The sequence below is a fragment of the Mus musculus genome, chromosome 16 (genome assembly GCF_000001635.26).
Source record: "Mus musculus strain C57BL/6J chromosome 16, GRCm38.p6 C57BL/6J".
In the NCBI taxonomy this organism is placed as follows: Eukaryota; Metazoa; Chordata; class Mammalia; order Rodentia; family Muridae; genus Mus; species Mus musculus.
Window position 1 is genome coordinate 20,191,392 of NC_000082.6, and position 23,370 is coordinate 20,214,761.

Genomic DNA, 23,370 nt, shown 5'->3' on the forward strand with positions numbered 1-23,370 from the left:
GAGTACCCACCCCAGCAGTTAACATTCCTCTAACTTAGTTGACAGGGATCACAGATGGTTTTCTGATCAGAATGAGGTTTTCTTGGAGTAACTCCCTTGAAAGTCTTACCTCTACCATTTATTTTTTAGTATTTGTTGATGACATTTCATTTCGTAGGCAAGTAGTAGTCTTAACTTTAATTATTTTCCTTAAAGTTCAATTTTGGCACATTATCTCTGAGATCTGCTTTTGTCTTTTGAGGTGGAGACAAAGGTCAGTGGTTTTTATCTCACTCTGCTGTTGCTTTCCATTTTCTATTCCCACTTCCTTCCTTTGATGGTTTGCTTGTTTTGTGGTAAGCTTTCACTGTAGTCTAGGCTGGAGCTTGGGACCGTCCTGTCTCCCCCTCCTGAGATACAGGGTTACCTTGGCCTAGAGCATTGTTTTCTTATCCTTTTTATTCCTTTGGAAAATTTATTTTCCAAATGTGAAACTCATTTTACATTTATCTGTATTCCAGATACTGAGTGAATTTTTCAAGACAAGTTGAGAGTATAAAAGAAAAAAAACACACACTCTAAAACATCACCATTATTTGTTAGAATAACTTACTTAGTGCCTGTGCTTTAGGAATATAAAGCCAAATACAACCCCTGTCCTCTACCATCTGGCAAAAGATCAGACATACATAAAGAATCAAATATTAGGAATGGACATAAAGATCAGTTGGTGTTGTGTGAAAAGACTTCCTAGGGAGATGCAGTGCTCATATCTATTCACTCCAGATAGGGAACCAACAACAGATCAAAGTCCACTGTGGTAAACCAATGAGTTTTTTATTGAGGTTACTTACATGAGTATGGGTGAGGGGTTACTTACAGGGGCAGAAATGACTCAAAAACAGCTGCTTCACCAAGGCCCAGCCCAGGAAGGGTGCTGACTCACAGAAGCAAGGAAACCTGGAGTAGGTTAGAGTATCCTTTCCTAGTGACTATGTTAGTCAGGCAGCCTTGCTGGTTTTTCTCCTCCTTGCTGGTCTGATCTCAGGGCCTTTCCTGCAGCTTGCCTTGTCTTTCTTGCTTACTCTGAGAGGGGGGCCCTCGTGAATCTGCTCAGCTATTTTGAGACGTTTACCTTTGCCTTAAGGAACTTCCCTGGGAGATAGAGCATGTCAGTCTCCAAGAAACTGCTACACAACACTGGTAGAGTGCTTCTCCTACATGCACAGAGCTTTGGGTTCCGTCCCCAATGCCACATAAAAACAAGTGTGAGGTTGTAAGCATGTAATCCCAGCACTCGAGAAGTAGAGGCAGGAGCATCAGAAGTTCAAGGTTTTCTTTAGCTAGATAGTGAAACCAACCTGGTCTACCTGACACCCTGTCTTATAGGACTGTAACATCCATCAGGACACAGGTGAGTAGCCTTTTGCTGAGCTGATTTCCTGATTTTTCAGGCAGGGTTTCAGTGTTTAGTCCAGGCTAGACTTGAACTAACAGTCCTCCTTTGTCAGCCTCCTGTGCAGTGAGTTACTACTGGTGCTCAGATGGAATTGCATACCTCATTTTTTATTTGCTTTTAAAAAGGAAATTACAGTAAATGTATAGAAGCTTAGAAGATCTCTAGCATTGTGGGTTTTTGTTTTGTCGTGTGTGTGTGTGTGTTGCTGGCTGTGGTAGGTTTGTATTAAGTAGATAATATTACTGTATTAAGTGTACTAAGTGGCTAGAGTATCTGAAAGCATCCGTTTGGGCCTGTTATATAATATATAGTAATGTTTTTACATACAGCAGGAGGAGTCTTTATTCGCATCTATGCCACCTCTTTGCCCAATTGGTAGTCACCCTAAAGTGCAGAGCCCCAAAGCTGTGACTGGAGGACTTGGGGCTTTCACAAAGGTGAGTGTGTGTCATAGCCTTACCTGTGGCCTTCCCACTCTTTAATAGGCCTTAGCTCTGAGATGTGCTCCCACTTATTTAATGCTGTCCATGTCCTAGGACTCCAGGGACACGGGAGTTCAGAGGTCACGGCCTATTTTGTCTCTCTTTGCTGCCTTCCTACCCCGTCTCTATGACAAGTGACAGAGCAGGGATCAAGTGAGATACAATTTGCCTAAGGACTCGTATCTCTTAAAGCATTATTTTACCTTTTTCATGGAGCCGTTCTGTGTATCCAAACTTGATTAACACTGCAGAGACTAGATTCACAGTTTCATAGTAGGTCCTTCCTCCTCCTCCCCATGGGATACTTATTCAGTGTCATTGTGTGTTGCAAGGTGATCATCAAACAGGAACCTGGAGAAGCTCCTCATGTGTCCACAACAGGAGCTGCGAGCCAGTCAGCATTCCCTCAGTATGTGACCGTGAAAGGGGGTCACATGATAGCTGTGTCCCCTCAAAAGCAGGTCATAAGTGCTGGAGAAGGGACCACTCAGTCACCAAAGATTGCACCCTCCAAGGTTTGTATGGGTTTGGGGTGGGAGAGTCATGTTCAAGAGATAAAGGTTATTTGTCTACATAGTTGGCAGGTGCCAAAATGACTTAGGTTGCTTAAGTTGTTGATCCCATATTAACCTATGTATGTTAACCAGATTGGAGAAGACCTAGTCAGTTGATATTACACACATGTGCTCCTTACTGTCTATCCCTGACAAGAGTAAGGGGCGTTTAAATAGAAGACCCAGGAACAGTCTCAGGAGCATAGGGACAAAGTATCCTCTCTCTAGCAGTAAAAGTAACAGGCTTCATGGGCTTTCTAATGATTCACATCTAAGTGGGAGCACTGTTTTGACCTGTAAGAGAGTGCTGCTCTGAACACCTCCAATGTCCAGGCTCTGTGATTTGTTTGTTTTGAGAGAGGAAGACCTCAGATTCAAAACAACCTCCTACCTCACTATCCCAAGTGCTGCGGTTCCAGTGTGTGCCATTTGATTCTTTCATTTATTCTCTTTATAAATTAGAAATAGTAGAGAATAAATATAGAGAGTACGGTGAAGCAGCGTATAATTTATTTTCTACATCAGTTACATATAGAATCTATCAGGTGCTCATATACCACGCTCTTTGTTCTTCATATGTGTGTGTGAGATATATATATTATTCTTGAACTATACCTAAAAGGCAAGTATCTCCCTCCACCCCTTATAAATGTGGCAACACTGGGTTTGAGGGGCTAGGGACCTTGCTGGAGAATACATGAGCATATAGCATACTAGCATATAGCGTATAGGTAGTAAATGGCAGAAGGCTTGAAATTTATGTCTTTCAGCTCCAGATGAACCGTTCCAGAGCTGGTGAGATTTATTTGCTGTTGTCTCTAATCTAAGCATGCTTTGGAACATGCAGTTACATTATCTCAGTGTTTTAGTAGGTATATTCTAAAGCTATTGAGAATGTTTTATGGGTGTTTATATTTCAGCTTCAAAGCCCGGCCTGTCTAGAAGTGAATTGTTTTGAGAAGAATATTTTAAAATGGAAGGCAGTATTACATAGTTTATGTTAGTTTAGACAAATAGATTTCTTTGGGGATAGAGGTTAAAATTCAGGGTTACATATTGCTTTTAAGTCTGTAAGGTTTCCAAACTGAACTAATCAGACAATTTATCTTCTGAATTTAACATAGCAATTCCTAATCTGTCGCACACTTTCTGTGCCAGTATTTTCTCAAGGGCCTGGGAATCTGCTTTTTCCTAAGCTCCCCACTGATTCAGATGCCCTGTCCAGTCAGACTCTCCCACAGCCCTGCTCCGAGTCAGTCACTCTCCCACAGCCCTGCTCCGAGTCAGTCAGACTCTCCCGCGGCCTTGCTCTGGCCTCCAGGTGAGTCTGTTGCTGTTTGAAGACACTGCTCTGCCATTGTCCACAGCAGAGTGAACCCAAGGCTTCACGTGTAAGAGTAGAGTCTGAGTATTCTGCAGCTCAGCTGAGCTTTCTTTTACCTTTCCTTGTAACCTAGACTGGCTAGCAGTCTTCTGCCCCAGCAGAGTTAGAGCTGCTATGATGGTGGTCCTGCGTCGTCAGCCACATCGTGTGCTTAAACTTCCTGTTCCGCCTTTCTTACAGTCTCTCTTTTTTAACCTTTTATTTGTTTGTTTGTTTGTTTGGTTGGTTTGGTTTGGTTTTTCGAGACAGGGTTGCTCTGTGTATCCCTGGCTGTCCTGGAACTCACTCTGTAGACCAGGCTGGCCTCGAACTCAGAAATCCACCTGCCTCTGCCTCCCAAGTGCTGGGTTTAAAGGCGTGCGCCACCACTGTCTGGCACCTTTTATGTTTTTTAACCTTATATTTTTATGTATGTAGGTCTTTTGTCTAAGTGTGTATCTGTACACCCTGTACATGCAGTGCCTCAGAGACCAGCAGAGGGCATCAAATTCCCTTGGGACTGGAGTTACAAACAGCTGTGGGCTATCATGTGGGAGCTCTTAGCTGCTGAGCCTTCTCTTACACTATGTTTAAAGTATATTAGGCTTCATATAGTGATACAGTTTTATTTGTATTTGTTTGTTTTACATTTATGTGTATAAGGATACAGATGATAGAAAATCAGAGGACAGAGTAAGTTTTCTTTATCATGTGGATCCCAAGAATCAAACTCAGATGGTCAAGCTGAGCCATCTCATTGGCCAAAGAAAATATATTGTTTTACCAATTAATTTACTTATTTAGGGTAGGAGAATGCTACAACATGCTGGCAGAAATCATAGGATGACTTGGAGGAGTCATTTCTCTCCTCCATGTGGATCCAGGGATCAAACTCAGCTCACTGGGTGCACATGGGATTGCTGAAGTGCCTTCCTACGTATTATCCCAGCAGGAGTTATAGAAGGCAGGAGCTTTCCCTGTATACAACTTCAGAACAACAGAGTGAGACCAGTAAACACTGAGTGTTTTGTTGTATTTGGTATGCATGCATTAGTACCCTGATAGGACATTGAACATAATCGGCTATAGCTTTGAGCACCCATATATCTAACTTGCAGCTCCCTAGCTACATAACTTTAACCATGAATGCAGCCCAAACACAAAGTTATAGAGTTAACCAAAACAGCATGAGACTTTTTGAAAAATTCTTTTTAACTTGATTTTTGGGACTCTTGAACAGGAACATTGTAGATGACAACACTGACATGTCAAAGGATGGACACTCCCACATATGCCAACGCTTGTGAACTGTTACCTTGATTATAGCCATTCTATAATGTTTAAAATGGGATCTTTTTTTTTTTTTTTCTTAGATAGGGGTTCACTAGATCAGGCTAACCTCTAGCTTATGGAGATCTGCCTACTTCTGTCTCCTGAGTGCTGGGTACTACCATACTAGGCTGTTTCATTTTCTTTAATGTGTATGAGTGTTTTTAATTTCTGTGTGCCACGTGTGAACTTGGTACCCAGGTCAGGAGGTGTCAGATCCCCTGGGTCTGGAGTTTTAGATGTTGTGAACTACCTACCGTGTAGGTGCTGGGAATTGAACATGGGTCCTGTGAAAGAGCAACCGTGCCACCATCCAGCCCCAGGTTTTTTATTACCATATATTAAGTCTACATAATGGGTTTGTTATGATATATTCATGCATGTATATTTTGATTATATTCACCTACCCATTATTCTTTGTTTCTTCTACACCTAATGATGCATATGTGCATTAGTATAATTCATTGTTTCATTAGGATTGTGTACAGGAGAGATGAGTTTCCTTAGGGCGAGGTATTATCTACAGGAGCGTGAGCATCTCACCAGTGGCTGTACCATGGAAGAAGAAAATATCTCCTGCTTACCCAGCAACCATCCACTCCCTACAGCTCCACCTACAGATCCTCAGGGATGACTCAGCAGGACACTGAGGAACCCAGTCTTGTGCTGTATCATGGCTTAATATACAATGTTTGTTGGATTCCCCAAAGGTGGAATTATAGACAGACAGACAGACAGACAAATAGATACGTGCTGAGAACCTGACTTGGGCCTTCTGCAACAACAGCCGCGCTCTGTTAGGCATTAGAGCCATCTCTCTAGCGGCCCCTCTGTCTTGTCCTGAGTTTTCCCTGCAGAGGCTCTCTAGTTACATTGTTTGTGAATGAGCTTCTCACCCTTTTTGTGGGGAGGGGCTTTGTTTTGTTTTTTCCCTCAGAAGGTTGGTTTGTTACTGGTATATAGAAAAGTGACTGGTACTTTGCTTAGAGTATTTTACAGATCTAAGATGTTTTGAGGTCTTTATTGTGTGGTGCTGTATATAAATGGGTTATTTGGCCTCTTCCTTTTCCACTGTATCCCTTTTATTCCCCCCCCCCCCCCCGCTCTACTTAAGATTTCAGTAATTACATTGTGCAAGGAACTCAAATCCAGTTGAAATACAGCAGTTTATTCACAGAATGCTGCCTAGAGGCCAGTTAGGGCTGAGCTTGCTTTCCCTACCCACCCTCTAAACATCTGGGTTACATAAGACCTTACAAAGGGATAGTGGGTGTTAAATATTAACACTCAGAAATTCTGACTGTATTCCCTTCTCCAGTTTTTTTATGCATTAAGAATTTGTTTTATAGAAGTTTTTGATTGGGGCCAACAAGAGAGGTAACCTATCAGGAAAAGGTACTTGACACATGGCCTAGTGCCCTGAGTTCAATGGAGTGAACTTAGTGGGGAGATTAAAAGCATGCACCTGCATGTGTGGCCTTGTATAGTTCTTAACAGTACTGAAAATCTGAAGAGCCTTTGTATTGTACTTCTTTATAAAATAGTTCTTTCAGTAATGTTTAGCTTCAAACCTGACAACAGACTCTCCTACGAGGCTCTCATGTGCCAGTGTCATCAAACCTTAGTCATGGCTTCTCTCTTTCATACCACGCACTGGATACTCAGCTTTCAGTCTTCCACAGCACTTTACCAAGAGTGCTAGAAAACATGGACCACAGCAGCTATAGGTGTTACAGAGGGCGCACAGTGCTGACAACAGTGACCAATGTCCTGGAACTCACTATGTAGACCAACTGGCCACAGATTACCATAGATCCTTCCTCTGCCTTCTCCATGCTGGGATTAAGGGTGTCAATCAACATACCAATCCAAGGAGTGATTTTTAAGGAAACTAAAAATATACTAAGATAAAGATACTAGAAATAATTTAAAATACTCAAGACATAGTAAACCGATGACTGAGACTTCAGATTGCCATTTAGTATGCTTTATGTTGTAGGAAATAAAACCAGTCCAGTCTATAGAGTGTTACACTGATGCCTAAGATAGCAGCAGCCTCCCATGATTCAAGATCCCATTATCTTCTGGTTGTTATACAAAAAAGTACAGAACCAACAAATGATTTCATCTTTTAAATAATACATTCACGAGCCTATGGAGATGGCTCAGATTTATCCTTTGTTTGTTTGATTGATTGATTTCTACTTGGCTTCCAGCTTGGGCTTACTTTTGGCCACCCCTTCAACTCAGCTGACTGTCTGGCTCCTCACATTGGTGTGGTTTATTCTTGCAAGCCAGGTTAGGGGAGGGAGTGGTCACAGAATCTTGTTGGCCCAGAGTTCAGGCTTTAAGAGCAATGAGGTCGTACACACCTTTATTCTCAACACTGGAGAAACAAAGACGGGTGAATCTCTGAGTTCAAGGCTAGCCTGGTCTACATAGTGAATTCCAGGCCAGCCAAGGTTACACAGTGTGACCCTGTCTTAAGCAACAAGAGCAAAACAAAACAGACGAAAGGATTTATTCTTTGGTTCTCCTCTTATTTCCACTCTGCCTTGTGATTACCATTCTTCACTTGATAGAAATCAGTTCATGTTAGCCAGGCATTTTATAAATTTATTCTCATTTTATGATTCTGTGAGGTAAATATTGCCAGTACATAAGCTAATTTTATTTTGTTTTATTTTTGTAAGCTAATTTTAGAGTTCAAGGAAGTTAAGTAATTTATCCAGCTGCCTACTTGAAACTAAACTAGGAAAACAAGTCTGTCTGGTTGCTCTGTACTTATTAATGCTCAATTAGGGGACCACAGTCTTCACAGAAGCCATAATGTCCAAGCTCATGATAAATGTATTTTTATATCACAATCTTTGGAAAGAAACAGATGGTCTAGTAGATTTTAATGATTTTTTTTCTTTTTTTAAAAAAAGCTCATATATCTTTTGCTCACTTCATTCTGCCTCCTGAGTGACTGTTTTCCCCTTTTGGGACAAGGTCCCACCATGCATCTCAGCATGTCTGCACTGAGATTGTAACCAGGTGCCATGTTCTTTAAACATACGTTTGGGGAGGGGGGAAGGGTGAGGACCAGAGAGATGACTCAGCAGTTAGGAACACTTGCTGCTCTTCTAGAGGACCCACATTTAATTCACAGGCTTCACAGCTGGCAACCATCTGGTGCCAGGGATCCAGTGCCCTCTTCTGGGCTCCTCAGGAATCAAGCGTGTATGTAGTATACACATAGATGCAGGCAAAACATCTGTACATGTAAAGTAGAAATCTTTAAGTCTTCGAGAACTTCATAAATGTATTTTTAACATATACATGTCAGCTCCATTTATAATTAACTCCCCGTCTTGGTTTATTGCTGTGATAAGATACCATAAGATACCAGCAGGCAGGCAGGCTTGGCTCTAGAGCAGTAGCTGAGAGCTCACGTCTGATCCATAAGCATAAGGCAGAGAGAGCTAACTGGGGATAGGTCTGGCTTTTGACACTGAAAGGCCCACACCCAATGACACACAGGCCACACCTCCTAATCATTCCCAGAGTTTTACCAACTGAGAACCATGGAGTTAAATCTATGAGTCTGCTGCACTCCTTTTTCAAACCTCCACACCACCCAACTTGGAGTGGGGTGTTGTCCTCACCACCACTAAGTCCAGTTTGTGCTGCCCAGCTAGCCTGGGGAGTGGGAGCCCATTGGCCAGCAAGTCAAAATGGTAACCAATACCCATTACTGGGTGATTTATTAGCTAGTAAGGTCTCTAGTTGGGATATTGTGCCCCTATTGGTTGATAAATCCATTAAGCCTCTTTATTTATATACAGTATATACTTTACAGTATATCTACAGTAGTGTTTCCATGAGCTTTTAAAGAAGGCCTTTAGTGTTCGCTGTCTCCCCATAGTTCTTCTGTACCCCACTCTTATGGCTCCCATCCCAATTTAGCGCTTCCTATTTCATTATTCTCTTTTAATGATTTATCTCTGTGTCCTTGCTCCCCTCCCTGGATACTTCACTCTGGTGCTTTAGACTGCTCAGCTACCCCGACACTGCTCATCATCACCATTCTTACAGTCTTAACTCTGTGTGTGTGTGTGTGTGTGTGTGTGTGTGTGTGTGTGTGTGTGTGTCCTAGTGAGGACAGGTACTGGAGGAAGATAGAGGCCTCTAATCCTCCTAGAGCTGGTGTTCCTGGTAGTTATTAGCCTCTGAGCTATCTCTCCAGCCCCCCCCCCTTACTTTTTAATGATTCAAAGCTGTCACTAAAATGTTGAAAATATATAGTCAGTATCTATCTATCTATCTATCTATCTATCTATCTATCTATCTATCTATCAATCAGATATAAGTAATAAATGCCTTCTGCTCCATGTTTGTATATGCATATTTACTTTAGGGTAGTTCTTTTTTCCTCCAAATGAAGTCCATTTTGTTCTTCCTAGAAATTACTTTGTTCATAATTTTTAAAAATCTTTATTTTTGTTTTATGTGTATGGTTGTTTTGCCTGCCTATATGTCTGCATATCATATGCATGCAGTGCTTGTGGAAGCCAGAAGAGGGCATCATATTCCCTAGAGTTAGTATTACAGATGGTTGTGAGCTACAAGGAAGGTACTGGGAATTGAACCTCAGCCCTCTAATTTCTTAGCTCCAACTAACTCGCATCAATTGTCCCAGTAGTCATGTTTATTTTTCACTCTAAAACTAGAGCCACATGGCCAAAGCTGCCGTGTTCTGCTGCTTGCTGAGGCTAGAACATGACCCCTCTTATTCTATTACCAGCTTTCTATTTTCCAACTCCCTCTCTGTCTAAGCATGGTTTTCCTGGAACTTGCTCTGTAGATTGCTCAGAGATCTGCATGGAGACAGAAATGGCTCTGTCTTCTGTAATGCTGACATGTCTCCTATAATGGATGTGTATCACCATGCCTGGATTTAAGCCTTTCTTCACCTAGAACCTGCTTTGTCCCAGGCTGGCCTTGAACTCAGAGATTTGTTTGGCTTTGTCTCCTGGGATTAAAGATGTATACCACCATGCCTAGATCTTGCCCCCAAATCCCTTCATCTATTATCTTCCTAGAACACAGGATTCTTTTCCATTTCACTTCCAGGTACCCCTTTAATACTTGAACGATATATTTTATATTCCTTTCTAAGCTTGCTCTTCTTGTTCAAAATGTTCTTAACCAGAGAACAAAGTCTCTGCTGGGCTCTTTTGAGACTTCCTTTGTCAGTGCAATCAATTTGAGTCTCTTCACCTTAGCCCCAGGCAGACTCTTCAGACAACGGCAAAAAGCAGCCACATTTTTCACCAAAATATCACAAAAACAATCTCTAGGCCCCATATTGAAATTCTTCACTGAGACCTCTTGGGCCAGGTCTGCACAATTCAAATCACTCAGCAACAGTCTTTTATATTCCTACTAGGATAGCCCATTAAGCTCCAGTTAAAGCATTCCACTGCTTTCCAAATCCAAAGTCCCAGAATCCACATCCTTCCAAACAAAAGCATGGCCAGGCCTATCACAGCAATACCCCACTCCTGGTACCAACTTCTATCTTGGTTAGGGTTTTACTGCTGTGTATAGACACTATGGCCAAGTCAAGTCTTATAAAGGACAACATATATTTGGGACTGGCTTACAGGTTCAGAGGATTAGTCCAGTATCATGAAGGTGGGGACATGGCAGCATCCCGGCAGGCATGCTACAGGAGAAGCTGAGAGTTCTACATCTTCATCTGAAGGCTGCTAGTGGAAGACTGACTTCCAAGCAGCTAGGACTAAGTTATTAAAGCCCACTCCCACTGTGACACGCCTACTCCAACAAGGCCACACCTCCAAATAGTGCCAAGCAAGGGCCAAGCATGTACAAACCACCACATACATGATGGGAGAGAGGTAACTCTCACAAGTTGTCTTCCTATCGTCTGACCTCCATATGTTTAGGCACATGCACAGACACCAAGATGTATTTACACAACAATAAATTAATAAATGAATACAGGTGGCTTCATTTATTGTTACCTTCTAAAATACTCATTTAATACTGTTTCTTTTGTTAACTGTTATCTGTGTGTGTGAATGTGAGCACATATATAAGCACAGTAGTCACATATATTCAGAGGACAGCTCTGGGGAGTTGGTTCCCTGCTTCCCACTATATGGGCTCCAGAGATCAAACTCAGGTTGTGGGGATTATGAGGCAAGGGTCTTTACCCACTGAGTCATCTCACCAGCCCTAAATTATCTTAGTTTAACATTCTACTGCTTATTCTGTTACAACAAACTGCTTAATTTTCTTAATTAAAGAAAGTGGCTTTGTTTGTTTATTTATTTATTTTAAAAATGACTTTTAGAGACCAGCTATACCAATTTATTTGGTGCTGGAATTTTTTATTAATTTTTATTAATAGGATTGGAATCATAGCTCATGTGATAGAGGGTTTGCCTAGCATGTACAAAACCATGGGTTCAGTACCCAGCACTAGATAAATTTGACGTGGTAGCCACCTGTTCCTTAGTCCCAGCACACAGGAAGTAGAACAAGAGGATCAGAATTTCCAGGTCACACTGAAGTTTGAGGACGACCTGGCATACATGGAACCCAGTCTAAAAAATTACTTTCAATTAAATATCTTTGTTTAAATGTTTCATTTTTTACTATCCAGCGGCAGAAAACACTATCATAGACTGTAGTATTCCTATCGTAGATTGTAGTATTCCTGCTTTGGTGTGTACATGGTCACTGAAAATGATTTATAAATATGTCACTGGGAAAAGCTTGTGTTACCGATTAATATCTTAAGACTGTAGAATTTTGTGTAGGTCTACATATTATAAAGCCTTCCTGTTATGGTAGAAGCTCTGAAAAGCAACTACTGCTCATCTAACCTTTTGTTTTGTGGCAATACTCAAACTCACATGCCGAGGTGCCCTTGTTTGGGACAGTTAGACTTCTGTGTGACACCCCCGTCCCCCAACCTTTGCTATTGCTTTGTTCTTGCTGGAGTGGAGTGGCTGCTTCAACCGCAGAGAACTCACCAGGCCCGTGAGAAGTAACACTATTGAACTGTTTTCTGTCTTGAACAGGTTGTTGGTGTGCCTGTTGGCTCTGCCTTACCTTCCACAGTGAAGCAGGCTGTAGCAATCAGTAGTGGCCAAATCCTTGTCGCCAAGGCCAGCTCTTCTGTCACCAAAGCTGTTGGTCCAAAACAAGTTGTGACCCAAGGAGTTGCCAAAGCAATCGTGAGTGGAGGTGGAGGGACCATTGTCGCTCAGCCAGTGCAGACCTTAACCAAGACTCAGGTCACAGCTGCTGGGCCGCAGAAGAGTGGCTCCCAGGGCTCAGGTAACCTTTCAGTTGCACTGTGTCGATTGCAATAACTTGATTTGCTGTTGGGTTCTGACTAGGAAAGTGACATAAAGTGATGTTCCAGTTCATTCTCATGGGATAGTTTACACAGAGCCATGAGTAGTTGAAGCTTTATTTGTGTATGTACTGTACATGTCTGTGCGAGCACAATCAAGATCAGAGGTATCCATGATACCGCCCGCCTTCAGGTGTGAAGTCATTCTCACCTGTTCTTGCCCACCTGAGTTGTGCTTCAGATTTAGACCCCTGGCATGATGATGTGTCAGCAGCATTTGAAATGTATAACTAGTGGACTCTGCCAAGCAGATGTTTGAATACCTTGAATAAGCTTTAGCCTTGATGCTGCTGAGAGCATGAAGACAAAATGCTGTCGATATTACACACGTTTACTTTAGAGGGCTTTTCTTTTGTTTTTGAGGTTAATTTATTTATATCCTATATGTGAGGACATTTTACCTTCATATATATAGTATGTTCATGGTATGTGTACCTGATGCCCATGGAGGCCAAGTAATGATACTAGATTGCCTAGAACTAGAGTTACAGGCAGAGTGCTGGGAATAAAACCTAAGTCCTTTGCAAGAGCAGCAAGTACTCTTAGACCTGCTGAGACATCTTGCCAGTCTTTTTTTTGGAAATATTGATGAGGCTAGGGAATTGAAATTGAGAGGAGAGGTGGTTATGAATATCCAAACTAGGGAGTTCATGTTGTCATGTTAAAAATAAGCACAAAAGGGACTAGAGAGGTGGCTCAGCCATTAAAGGTGCTTGCTACTTTTCCAGAGTTCAGTTCTAGCACCGAATCTGGGTGACTCACAAGTGCCTATAACTTTTACCCCATAGGATCCATCACTCTCTTCTGGCCTGTGTAGGTGCCAACATAAACATACCCACCTACACATGCACAAATAAATAATTAATTGTTAAAAAAACCTTTGATATTCAAATGATTTGAACCTTACTTTCCTTATCTTGCCATAGTACCTAGCAAAAATTAGCTTCAGTAAGTATTTGTTAGATAATGCCTACAAAGGATCCTTCTGCCTGTTTCTGCCGGCTCAGTGTTAGTTGCTCTCTGCTGGCTCCTTTGACTATTCACATAGGAAACATAGTGACAGTACTCTAATAGAAATCTCTCCAATAAGCCTGTTGTTTTTGTTAAAAGACAATTGAGGGATTATTTATTTTTATTTTATGTATATGGGTGTTTTGCCTACATACGTGTCTGTGTACTGTGTTCATGAAGTATCCGTAGATGCCAGAAGAGGGAGTCAAATTTCTCGGACCAGGAGTTAGAGATGGTTGTGAGCCACTGTTTGGATGCTGGGAATAGAATCCAGGCCACCATGAAGAGCAGTCAGTGTTCTTTAACTACCTATGCTTTTCTCCAGCCACTAAAATAATTCTTTAAAAAAAAAAATTAAGTTCATAAGGACCTGGCTTCATGGTTCATACTTAGAACTCCAGTATGTGGGAGAGTCATGAGTTTTAATCCAGCTCGGTCTCTGTAATGAGACCCCTCTCCCTCCTTTTTAAAAGATTATTTACTTATTTGTACATCATTCTGTCTGCATGTATGCCTGCAGGCCAGAACAGGGCACCAGATCTCGTTATAGATGGTTATGAGTTAGTACCTCTAAAAGCCTCAGTGCTCTTAACTTCTGAGCCATCTCTCCAGCTGGAGACCTTCTCTTTTAAAAGCAGGGGAGGAGGCAAAAAAAAAATAATAAAATAAAATAAAAATGCCAGGCCGTGAAGGCACACACCTTTAATCCCAGCACTCAGAAGGCAGAGGCAGGTAAATCTCTTGAGTTAAGAGGCCAGCCTGGTTTAGAATGAGTTCCAGGGCTACACAGAGAAATCCTGTCCCACCCTCCAACCCCCACAAAAAGAAGAAGAAATAGTCCAGGCTGGGAAGATGAGCTCATTGCCATGCAGAATTTCAAATATGGGTTCAGCCAGTGTATATACAGCATAAATTTATGGAAGGCTTTTCTAAGATATAAATTATTTAGTTTTAAGTCATCTAGGAAATGAACTAAGGTTTTATTCTTCATTAACTAGGTATGTTACTGACCCATGTGTAATTTTAGAATGTTATCCATAGTTGATGTCCTTCTTGTTTTTCTACCCTCTGTCATTTTAGTAATGGCCACCTTGCAACTACCAGCCACTAATTTGGCCAACCTGGCGAACTTGCCTCCGGGCACTAAACTGTACCTTACCACGAACAGCAAGAACCCCTCAGGAAAAGGGAAGCTGCTGCTGATTCCTCAAGGAGCCATCCTGCGAGCTACCAACAATGCCAGTTAGTGCATCATTCCATCGTTCAGTCCCTGGGTCTCTACGTGGGTCCGTCTTGTCCAGCTGAGGGCCATCCTTTCCTGAGCCAGGAAGTGTTTCTGTAATTCTGCTTGATTGTGTAATGGAAGAATTTGCCCAAGTGGATTTATATATATTTTAAGTAGTCAGTGGGTTTAAATATTATCATAGTCTTAGGTAGTGACACTGTTATGTGGGGCATTCTGGGAAGGGTCCATTTACTGGAGGGTTGTTTTCTTCTGACGCAGATGTGCTGGCATAGTCTCTGTGACTAGTTTTTGGTTGTATTACTAGGTTTGGAGTTGAAATGAGAATTCCAGGTTCAGTCTAAGTATGTGTCTTAAAGCCCCAAGGACACTATGTAGTTTATTTAGTTACATAAAGCTTTTGCTTTGACAGGTGTGGGTGATGTCGAAAATATAGATTTCCCTCTGAATTGAAGTATAGGAGCCAGGCTTGTTAGAAATGACGTCCCTTGGCTGTTGACAGACTACCTCAGATATGCGCAATCTCATCAGGACTGGCAATGCTTAGATGGAGAAGTGACTGACCCTTGCCCAGTACGTTGTTAAGCCACTTAACATTTCTATAATGGCTTGTTGCCGCTTACTCTATTTTCCTCACACCTAAATAGCACAGTGTCAAAAAGATTTGTAAGGAAGGGCCAGCCTCCATATTCTGTGTGAGAGCAGACAGCATCTCTGGTCTCCACCTTCCTCAGGGTCAGAGGCTGTTGAAGGATTGTGCTTGCTGTAATCAAGGTGGCAAAACTTGTTAAATGTATGCTTACTACAGACCACGTAGCTCACTACCATGGAAGGAAAGGGGGAAGGCTTTGATCTGAAAAGAATTGAGAACTTGGAGCCAGAGATGGTTAATTTGATTTAAAAATGTTGTCTAGAAAATATTAGCATCAGATTTTCATCTTCAGTCAAAGTACTGTCAAAAATCTTCATTGGTACTCAGAGTGGAGGTATAGTCAGCTACCAGTCTCTTTAAAAGTACTAGTCAAGTGTCCTGTTATCTAGAATGCTTGAGACCAGGCATTGATTGCAGTTTTTTAGAATTTGGAATTTTTATAGAGACTTTATCAAGTATAGTCCGAAAAATCTAAAATGCTCCATAATCTAGAACTTTGATGTTACTTCAGTATCCAAAATGCTTTGAATTTAAGATTTCCAGACTGTACATGCTGAAAGTCTAAGCAGATTCAGTCTCCGTCTTTAAACTCTGGGGAGTTTTCCTCACTCGTCATCGATGAGCAGGACATGGAGGAACGGTAGTGTGGGCGAAGCATCTGCGCTCATCTGCTTTTCCTGTTGAGCTACTTCCTGTGATGCTCCTGTCACCCATTTTGCTTACAGACCTGCAGTCTGGCTCGGCTGCTGCTGGTGGCAGTGGCAGCAGTGGTGCAGGGGGAGGCAGTGGAGGTGGCGGTGGCAGCGGAGCAGGAGGAACCCCAAGCACCTCTGGCCCAGGAGGGGGCCCCCAGCACCTGACTTACACATCCTACATCCTCAAGCAAACCCCCCAGGTCTGGGAAGCAAATGCCTGATCTTGTAAATTACTTCACTTCCTGATAATGCCTTTAATTATTATGATTTCCCTTTACCATGGTAGACATTAAATCTGTATTATTTTGAGCTTGTTTGGTTTTGAGAAGTAAAAAGATAGATTCAGGAAGATTAAATAATTAATCTAAGACCTTCCTGCTAAGCTAATGGTAGAGTTTGGATTTGAGCCCTATTTTCCTGCCCCAAAGAAAGAGCCTGCTATGCTAATTATCCCCGCTCCCCATCTACTAGGTAGTAAACAATTAATGTACAATTGAAACTCTGCTCTTAGAAAGGTCAAAGCAGAGGCAGCATCAGGTTGTGGTGTTCGGGTTGGATTCATTGAGGACAAGCTTCATTCTTCTTTTTCTTTTTGTTGAAGTCTTTATCCTCCTCCACGGCCGTATTCAGACATGGTCCAGTCGTTCCAATTGAAGAAAGTAGGAATAAATCCAGTTGTGGTTTTAAACCAGTAGGGTGGGCTTCCTAGTGGCACTCCTAGTGATTGGTTCTTTGAGTTGTAGAAGGCAGCCGAGACATTACAGCCTATAGTTGGAGGCCATCAGAGTTTAATGTATTTTAGTGAATTATTTTCCTCCAACTTAGGGTACATTTTTAGTTGGCCAACCATCACCCCAAACACCTGGAAAACAACTGACTACTGCATCGGTGGTTCAAGGAACACTGGGAGTCAGTTCATCATCTGCACAGGGACAACAGACACTGAAAGTCATCTCTGGACAGAAAACCACTTTGTTTACACAGGTAAGCGTACCCATCTGCATGCTTGACACATGGTAATTTTTTTCCATTAAATAATTTATCCACTTTACATCACAGCCCTCACTCCTCCTAGTACCCCCTCCAAGATGGCCTCTCCCCTAACCCCATCCTCCACTTCATCTCTAAGAAGGTTGAAGTCCCCCCCTGAGTACCAGCCCACCCTGACACCTTAAGTCACCGCAGGACTAGGTACATTCTCTTCCTCTGAAGCTAGCCAAGACAGTCCCCGCTTAGACAAGACAGTAAGGGGGGCAGGATCCACAGTGAGGCCACAGAGTTAAAATAAGTCCCCGTTTCATGCGATGGCGTGCTGTATTTTCTGTCAAACTTCAAGTAAGGGGTTAGGGGGCCAGATGAAGAGATGCAGGCAGGCCTTTGTGAATTTGAAGCCAGTCAAGGCCATGTACAGAGAAAAAAAAAATCCCTGTCGGTCGCTAGGTAGGTGTAGGAGGTAGGTGGATGGATGGATCCTGAGTCTACCTTAGAGCACCATTAACTCACCTGCCTGAATTTGGCCCTACGTGGTTTTAGTATCTCGTGTTTAAAGCCTTTCCAGGGAGATAGGAAAGAACACCTTTTTTTTTCTTTTTTTTTTTTTTGTTTGTTTGTTTGTTTGTTTTTCAAGACAAAAAAACCCTGGTATAGCCCTGGCTGTCCTGGAACTCACTTTGTAGACCAGGCTGGCCTCGAACTCAGAAATCCACCTGCCTCTGCCTCCCGAGTGCTGGGATTAAAGGTGTGTGCGGGTAAGAACACTTAAGCAAGGACCTGAGTTCAAGTTCCCAGCACTCATGTAGATAAGTAGAGGTACTTAGTATAGCAACCTGTTTAATCCCTGTAGTCTACATAAAGGTGGAAAGAACCAACTTCACAAATCATAGCATGTGCACAGCTGTCCCCACCCAAAATAACAGTAATTAAAGATTTTTGTTTTACATTTAGTGTGGCCATGCACACATAACCGTAGTGCTGCTGGGTCAGACACTGTAGGGTCACTGAAGCTGGCCACTAGTCTAGATCCACAGTCACTGAGAGACCTTGTCTACAGGAGAAAAGGCGGAGACTAATAGAGCAGAACACTTGAGGTCCTCCTTGGCCTCCATAGATGTACAGTCAAGTGCACTTGCACATACATCACACCACACACTCAAAAATGAAATGCAAAAATACACCATGAAATTTAAGAAAACTTTGACTCAATTCTTTTGAAAACAAAGGACCTGATATCTTTGAAGATACTAATTACAAATAGGAATACATCCATTTATTTGTTCCATTTTCGTGTAAGGGAACCTCAGAGGTTATAGAATTCAACTTGTTGGAAGGGTTCATAGCACGCCACACAATCCTCATTGGCAAGACTTTCTTAAATCCAGTCAAATGCAGATAAGGAGTAAGTTGTGCAATGTTGTCATTCAATCTTTTGATGGCTGCAGGCAGCCACTGCTGGGCAGGCATCGCTGCTGAAGTTACCAGACAACACCCTGAAGTCAGTGCCAGCAGCTCCACAGCTCGCCAAGCCTGGGACCACGATGCTTCGAGTGGCAGGGGGGGTGATCACAGCTGCTCCCTCCCCTGCAGTGGCCTTCTCAGCAAATGGTGCTGTACACCAGGTGAGGAAAGCAGAAGGCCAGTGTGAAAATGAGCCTGGCTGAGCAGGACACCTTCACAAAGGCCACACCCTTGAGATGTGAGACAGTCATAGCATTGGCCAGCTCATTTTCCTTGTCCCCAAAAGAGATTCCATGCCAGTCAGCAGCTCCTTTCCAATCCCATTGCTTCCATCCCTGTCCTATACAAAACACTCACCTTCTTTTTCTATCTTTTTTTTTTTTTTTAGGTAGGTGTGGGTGTGGAGATGAGAGACTCCTTGCAGGAGTTCGTTCTCTCTCTCCCTCCACACTCATGGTATCAAACTCTGACTGTTACTCATGAGCCGTCTTGACTGCCCAAGTCTTTCCACGTGAATTTTTCTGTTTGGAGAATTTTATATAAATGTAGTAATACATGTGGCCCTTTATGTCTGGCTACTTCTGCTTAGTGAGAGTTTTGTTTGTTTTGACACAGTCTCACTATGTAGCTCAGACTAGCCATTGCCTCTGCCCCCTGAGTGCTGGAGTTATACCCATCTACATGACATTTGCAGAATTCATTTATGTTCTAACATTTATCAGTTTTCCATTTTTTATATCTGAATAATACTTAGATTTATGGATTTTTTTGTCCATCACTTAATGGAATTTTTATTTCCTATTTTTTGACTGTTAGGAATGCTGCTATAAACATGTAGATAGACATTTTTCTTGTTCTCAGAGCTAGGAGTAGAATTGCTGGCTTATGTAGGAACTCTTAATATTTTGAGGAGCTGACGATGTAGATGTGCCATTTCATGTTCCCATCAGCCAGTTAGAAGAGTTACACTAAACTGGCCTACATCCTTAGGGCCTGGAAAGAAAGTCAGTGGCTAAGAATACTTGTTGCTCTTTGAGATGACCTGAGTTTAGTTCCCACCACCTATGGAAGCCTGCTCACAGCCACCTGTAAGTCTAGCTCAGTGAGATCTGCTGCTCTCTCTTGACTTCTGCAGGCATCTGCACAAGCATAACACACATGTACATGTGCACATATAAATAAAATTAAATCGTTAAAAACAATTGTTTTAAAGAAACTATTTTTTGAAGTTGTATGGCATGGAGTAGGCGATGGTTGAGCTTATACAGGTCTCTGCCACCAAGCCTGGCAACGTGAGTTTAATTCTCAGTACCCACATGGCAGGAAGAGAGAACCGACCACACACACACACACCTTCACATGAGTGCCATGGAACACATGCCTTCATACGTCAGCAGGACATTTCATGGGTAGTAGTGACCAAGACCTGCTGTTTACTGGTGTGCTGTGTGAGCCGCTGCCCCGGGAAAGTCACAGGGCCGCCATCTTCCTAACTTCCCTTCTGTCGCTCTAATTGAACAGTCTGAAGGATCAACCCCTGTGTCATCCTCTGTTGGTTCTATAATCAAAACTCCTGGTCAGCCACAAGTGTGTGTAAGCCAGGCCACCATGGCAACCTGCAAGGGCCCCGCTGCTGTTGCCGGCACTGCCGCGTCCCTGGTATCTGCACCAAGCTCCATCTCTGGGAAAGCCACAGTGTCAGGTAAGTGCCACGACACTCCTTCCCCCTCTTTCTCATTAGACAACGATGTTCATATTTTGTATAGTATATCATTAAATAAGCCAGATATATTTCCAGATGGCTACTTTGTTAAAGCACATTCAGTGTCAGGGTAAGGGAGTGAAGACTACAGCTAAGGAGTTGGTTCTCAGACACCAAGCTTGGCAGCAAGTGCCCTTACTCGGTGGAGTCATGGACTCATTATATGGACCAGGTTGGCCCAAGTCTCCTGCCTCTGCCTTCTGAGTATGGGGATTAAAGCTGTGCACCACCCCACCATGATTGAGACATGCCTTTGGAGGTGCTTCCTTTTTCTCTTCCTTCCATATCCTGGCTCCAAAAAAAAAGAAGAAGAAAAAGCTTTTTCTATAGCATAGGCCCCAATAAGGTTAAGGAAGTCAGGCCTGCATGATATACATTCTCTTATATATAAACACCGAAATAATGAAAAAACAGAGACGTTGTTGAGATAATCAGGGAGGGTCGCAAGCATCAGCAGGACATTGGGTGACACTAAACACTGGTTAGTGTATAATCAGAACCTTTGCCGTTATATGGCTTTTCTTTTCCTTTTTGGTTTTCCGAGACAGTGTTTCTCTGTATAGCCCTGGCTGTCCTGGAACTCACTCTGTAGACCAGGCTGGCCTCGAACTCAGAAATCCACCTGCCTCTGCCTCCCAAGTGCTGGGATTAAAGGTGTGAGCCACCACTGCCCGGCGTTTTATTGCTTTTCAACTGCTTAGCATACAATATTTTCATTAAAAACAGGAATTTGAAAACTACAAACACCAGGTCATTGTCTTACTCCAAAGCCTGTGTCTTGGCAGCAGTTACTGCTTTGCCTTCCTGTTATGCTTTTTGTTGTTTTAGGACAAGGACACTTGAAAAATAAATTAGCCGGGCGGTGGTGGCGCATGCCTTTAATCCCAGCACTTGGGAGGCAGAGACAGGTGGATTTCTGAGTTCGAGGCCAGCCTGGTCTACAAAGTGAGTTCCAGGACAGCCAAGACTATACAGAGAAACCCTGTCTCGAAAAACCAAAAAAAAAAAAAAAGAAAGAAAAAAGAAAAATAAATTATAGCCGGGTGTGGTGGCGCACGCCTTTAATCCCAGCAGTCGGGAGGCAGAGGCAGGCGGATTTCTGAGTTCGAGGCCAACCTGGTCTACAGAGTGAGTTCCAGGACAGCCGGGGCTTCACAGAGAAACCCTGTCTTGAAAAACCAAAAAAAGAAAGGGGGGGAGGGAGGGGGAGAAGAGAAGAGAAGAGAAGAGAAGAGAAGAGAAGAGAAGAGAAGAGAAGAGAAGAGAAGAAAAATAAATTATTATATCAGAGTTTTACTGTAAAATCTCCATTATCCATTGCCTCCTGCATCCAACTTTTTATTTACTAAAGAGTGATTGTTCTGGGCACTGCTTGTGGGAGAAACTGGGAGTGTCAGAGAGGGCAGGAGCTTGAAGGAAATACCTTAACTGTACTTGACATTGTCTTTCCACTTTAGGGTTGCTAAAAGTTCATTCCGCTCAGTCCAGTCCCCAGCAGGCTGTCCTGACAATTCCCAGTCAACTCAAGCCACTAAGCATCAATACCTCTGGTGGCGTGCAGACTGTCTTGATGCCTGTGAATAAAGGTGCGTGCCACCCTGGTACTGACGCAGCTCTGTCTTGGGAACCCTCCTACCGGGTAGGATGTCTCTTGGTTTTGTACAGCTTGTCAGTTAGCCTTTATGTTTCATTTCATGTGCATGAGTGGGTGCATGCAGGCATATGAGTTTAGAGGACAACTTGTGAGTTAAGTTCTCCTTCTAGAGTGTAGGTCCCAGGGATTTAACTCAGGCCGTTGTGATGCATGGTGGTAAGCACCTGTGTCCCCTGAGCACTGTAGCTTGGCTCTGTCTGCCCATTTCTAAAGATGTGTCAAAAAAGAACACCTTGAGCGTTTGTGAGTTGGCTTTATTGCATTTTTATTTTCTTAGTTTACTGGCATGCCCTCATGTCCATAGTGGAGGCTGTAACTCAGTTATTCTGCCACTAGTGGGCAGCACAGCTTAAGATTGTGGTGTACACTTAAAATGGGCTCTTGACAACATGGAGTTGGGTTATTTGTAATAAAAATAATTTCTGTCTCAAGGAAGACAGGGAAGAATGTAAGTGCCATAGGGTGGGAGTAGGGTGAAGCTTTGTTTTCTGGACAGAGCATGGCCATTACACTCAGGAATGCAGTGGCCTTGGTGATCACCTACCCAGGGCTTGCACAGGGCTGGGCCTGTCAGCTCTGTCTTGGATAGGAGATGACCTTAGAAGTCCAGCCCCTCCACAGGGGCACTGTTGGCAGTTGATGGTTACTGAGAGAAAGGGGCGCCATCTTTAGTGGTCTAAACACTGTTGAGTAGATAGCTCCACACCATGGCCCATGTGTGCAGTGCTGGTTAAAAGTCAGTCTAAAAACAAAAAGACAGGGCAGTGGGAGCAGCTTTTGGGAGACAGGGAAGCTGGTAGCATAAGAGAACATGGGGGAATGAGTGTGGCCAGGATATATTATATGCATATATAAAATTGCTGAAGATTAAATTAAGGAAAATACTAATTTCTGTCACTATTATACTCTCATCTTTCTGTGTCTTAGTGGTTCAGTCGTTTTCTACCAGCAAATTACCTACTACTGTCCTGCCCATAAGTGTTCCAAATCAAGCTGCCCCCAGCTCTGCTCCAGTAGCAATTGCCAAAGGTATGTAGGACCTCACAGTATCTTTGTTCCAAAGGTTCAGCTTTGAGTTTCAGCATCTGTCAGCTGTTTGACAAACACATACTACGCACAGTGTCATAGTCTAAAGGAAATTGACATTATGGGGCATCAGGCATCTTTTTTTTTTTTTTTTTTTTTTGGTTTTTCGAGACAGGGTTTCTCTGTGTAGTCCTGGCTGTCCTGGAACTCACTTTGTAGACCAGGCTGGCCTCGAACTCGGAAATCCGCCTGCCTCTGCCTCCTGAGTGCTG

The 23,370-nt window shown here is 42.8% G+C and overlaps 1 protein-coding gene across 14 annotated transcripts in view; it reads left to right on the forward strand.

Annotated features, from left to right (window-relative positions):
- The window catches only part of Yeats2 (YEATS domain containing 2), a 91,521-nt gene that overhangs the window by 50,339 nt on the left and 17,812 nt on the right, over window positions 1-23,370 (forward strand). For 9 of the 14 annotated variants that reach the window (XR_384537.4, XM_006521903.4, XM_006521904.3 and 6 more), the window contains 10 exons: window positions 1,768-1,875; window positions 2,253-2,435; window positions 12,264-12,522; window positions 14,693-14,854; window positions 16,233-16,402; window positions 17,028-17,186; window positions 18,641-18,817; window positions 20,178-20,358; window positions 21,876-22,004; window positions 23,000-23,101. Coding sequence is in view for 9 of the 14 variants with exons in the window: in XM_006521903.4 (XP_006521966.1) it covers window positions 1,768-1,875; window positions 2,253-2,435; window positions 12,264-12,522; window positions 14,693-14,854; window positions 16,233-16,402; window positions 17,028-17,186; window positions 18,641-18,817; window positions 20,178-20,358; window positions 21,876-22,004; window positions 23,000-23,101 (1,630 nt within the window). In the remaining 5 variants the exon portion in view is untranslated. Of the gene's footprint in view, window positions 1-1,767; window positions 1,876-2,252; window positions 2,436-12,263; window positions 12,523-14,692; window positions 14,855-16,232; window positions 16,403-17,027; window positions 17,187-18,640; window positions 18,818-20,177; window positions 20,359-21,875; window positions 22,058-22,999; window positions 23,102-23,370 lie in introns of all 14 variants that reach the window. The other 5 variants (XR_384540.4, XR_001781806.2, XR_384538.4 and 2 more) reach the window with 4 other exon arrangements.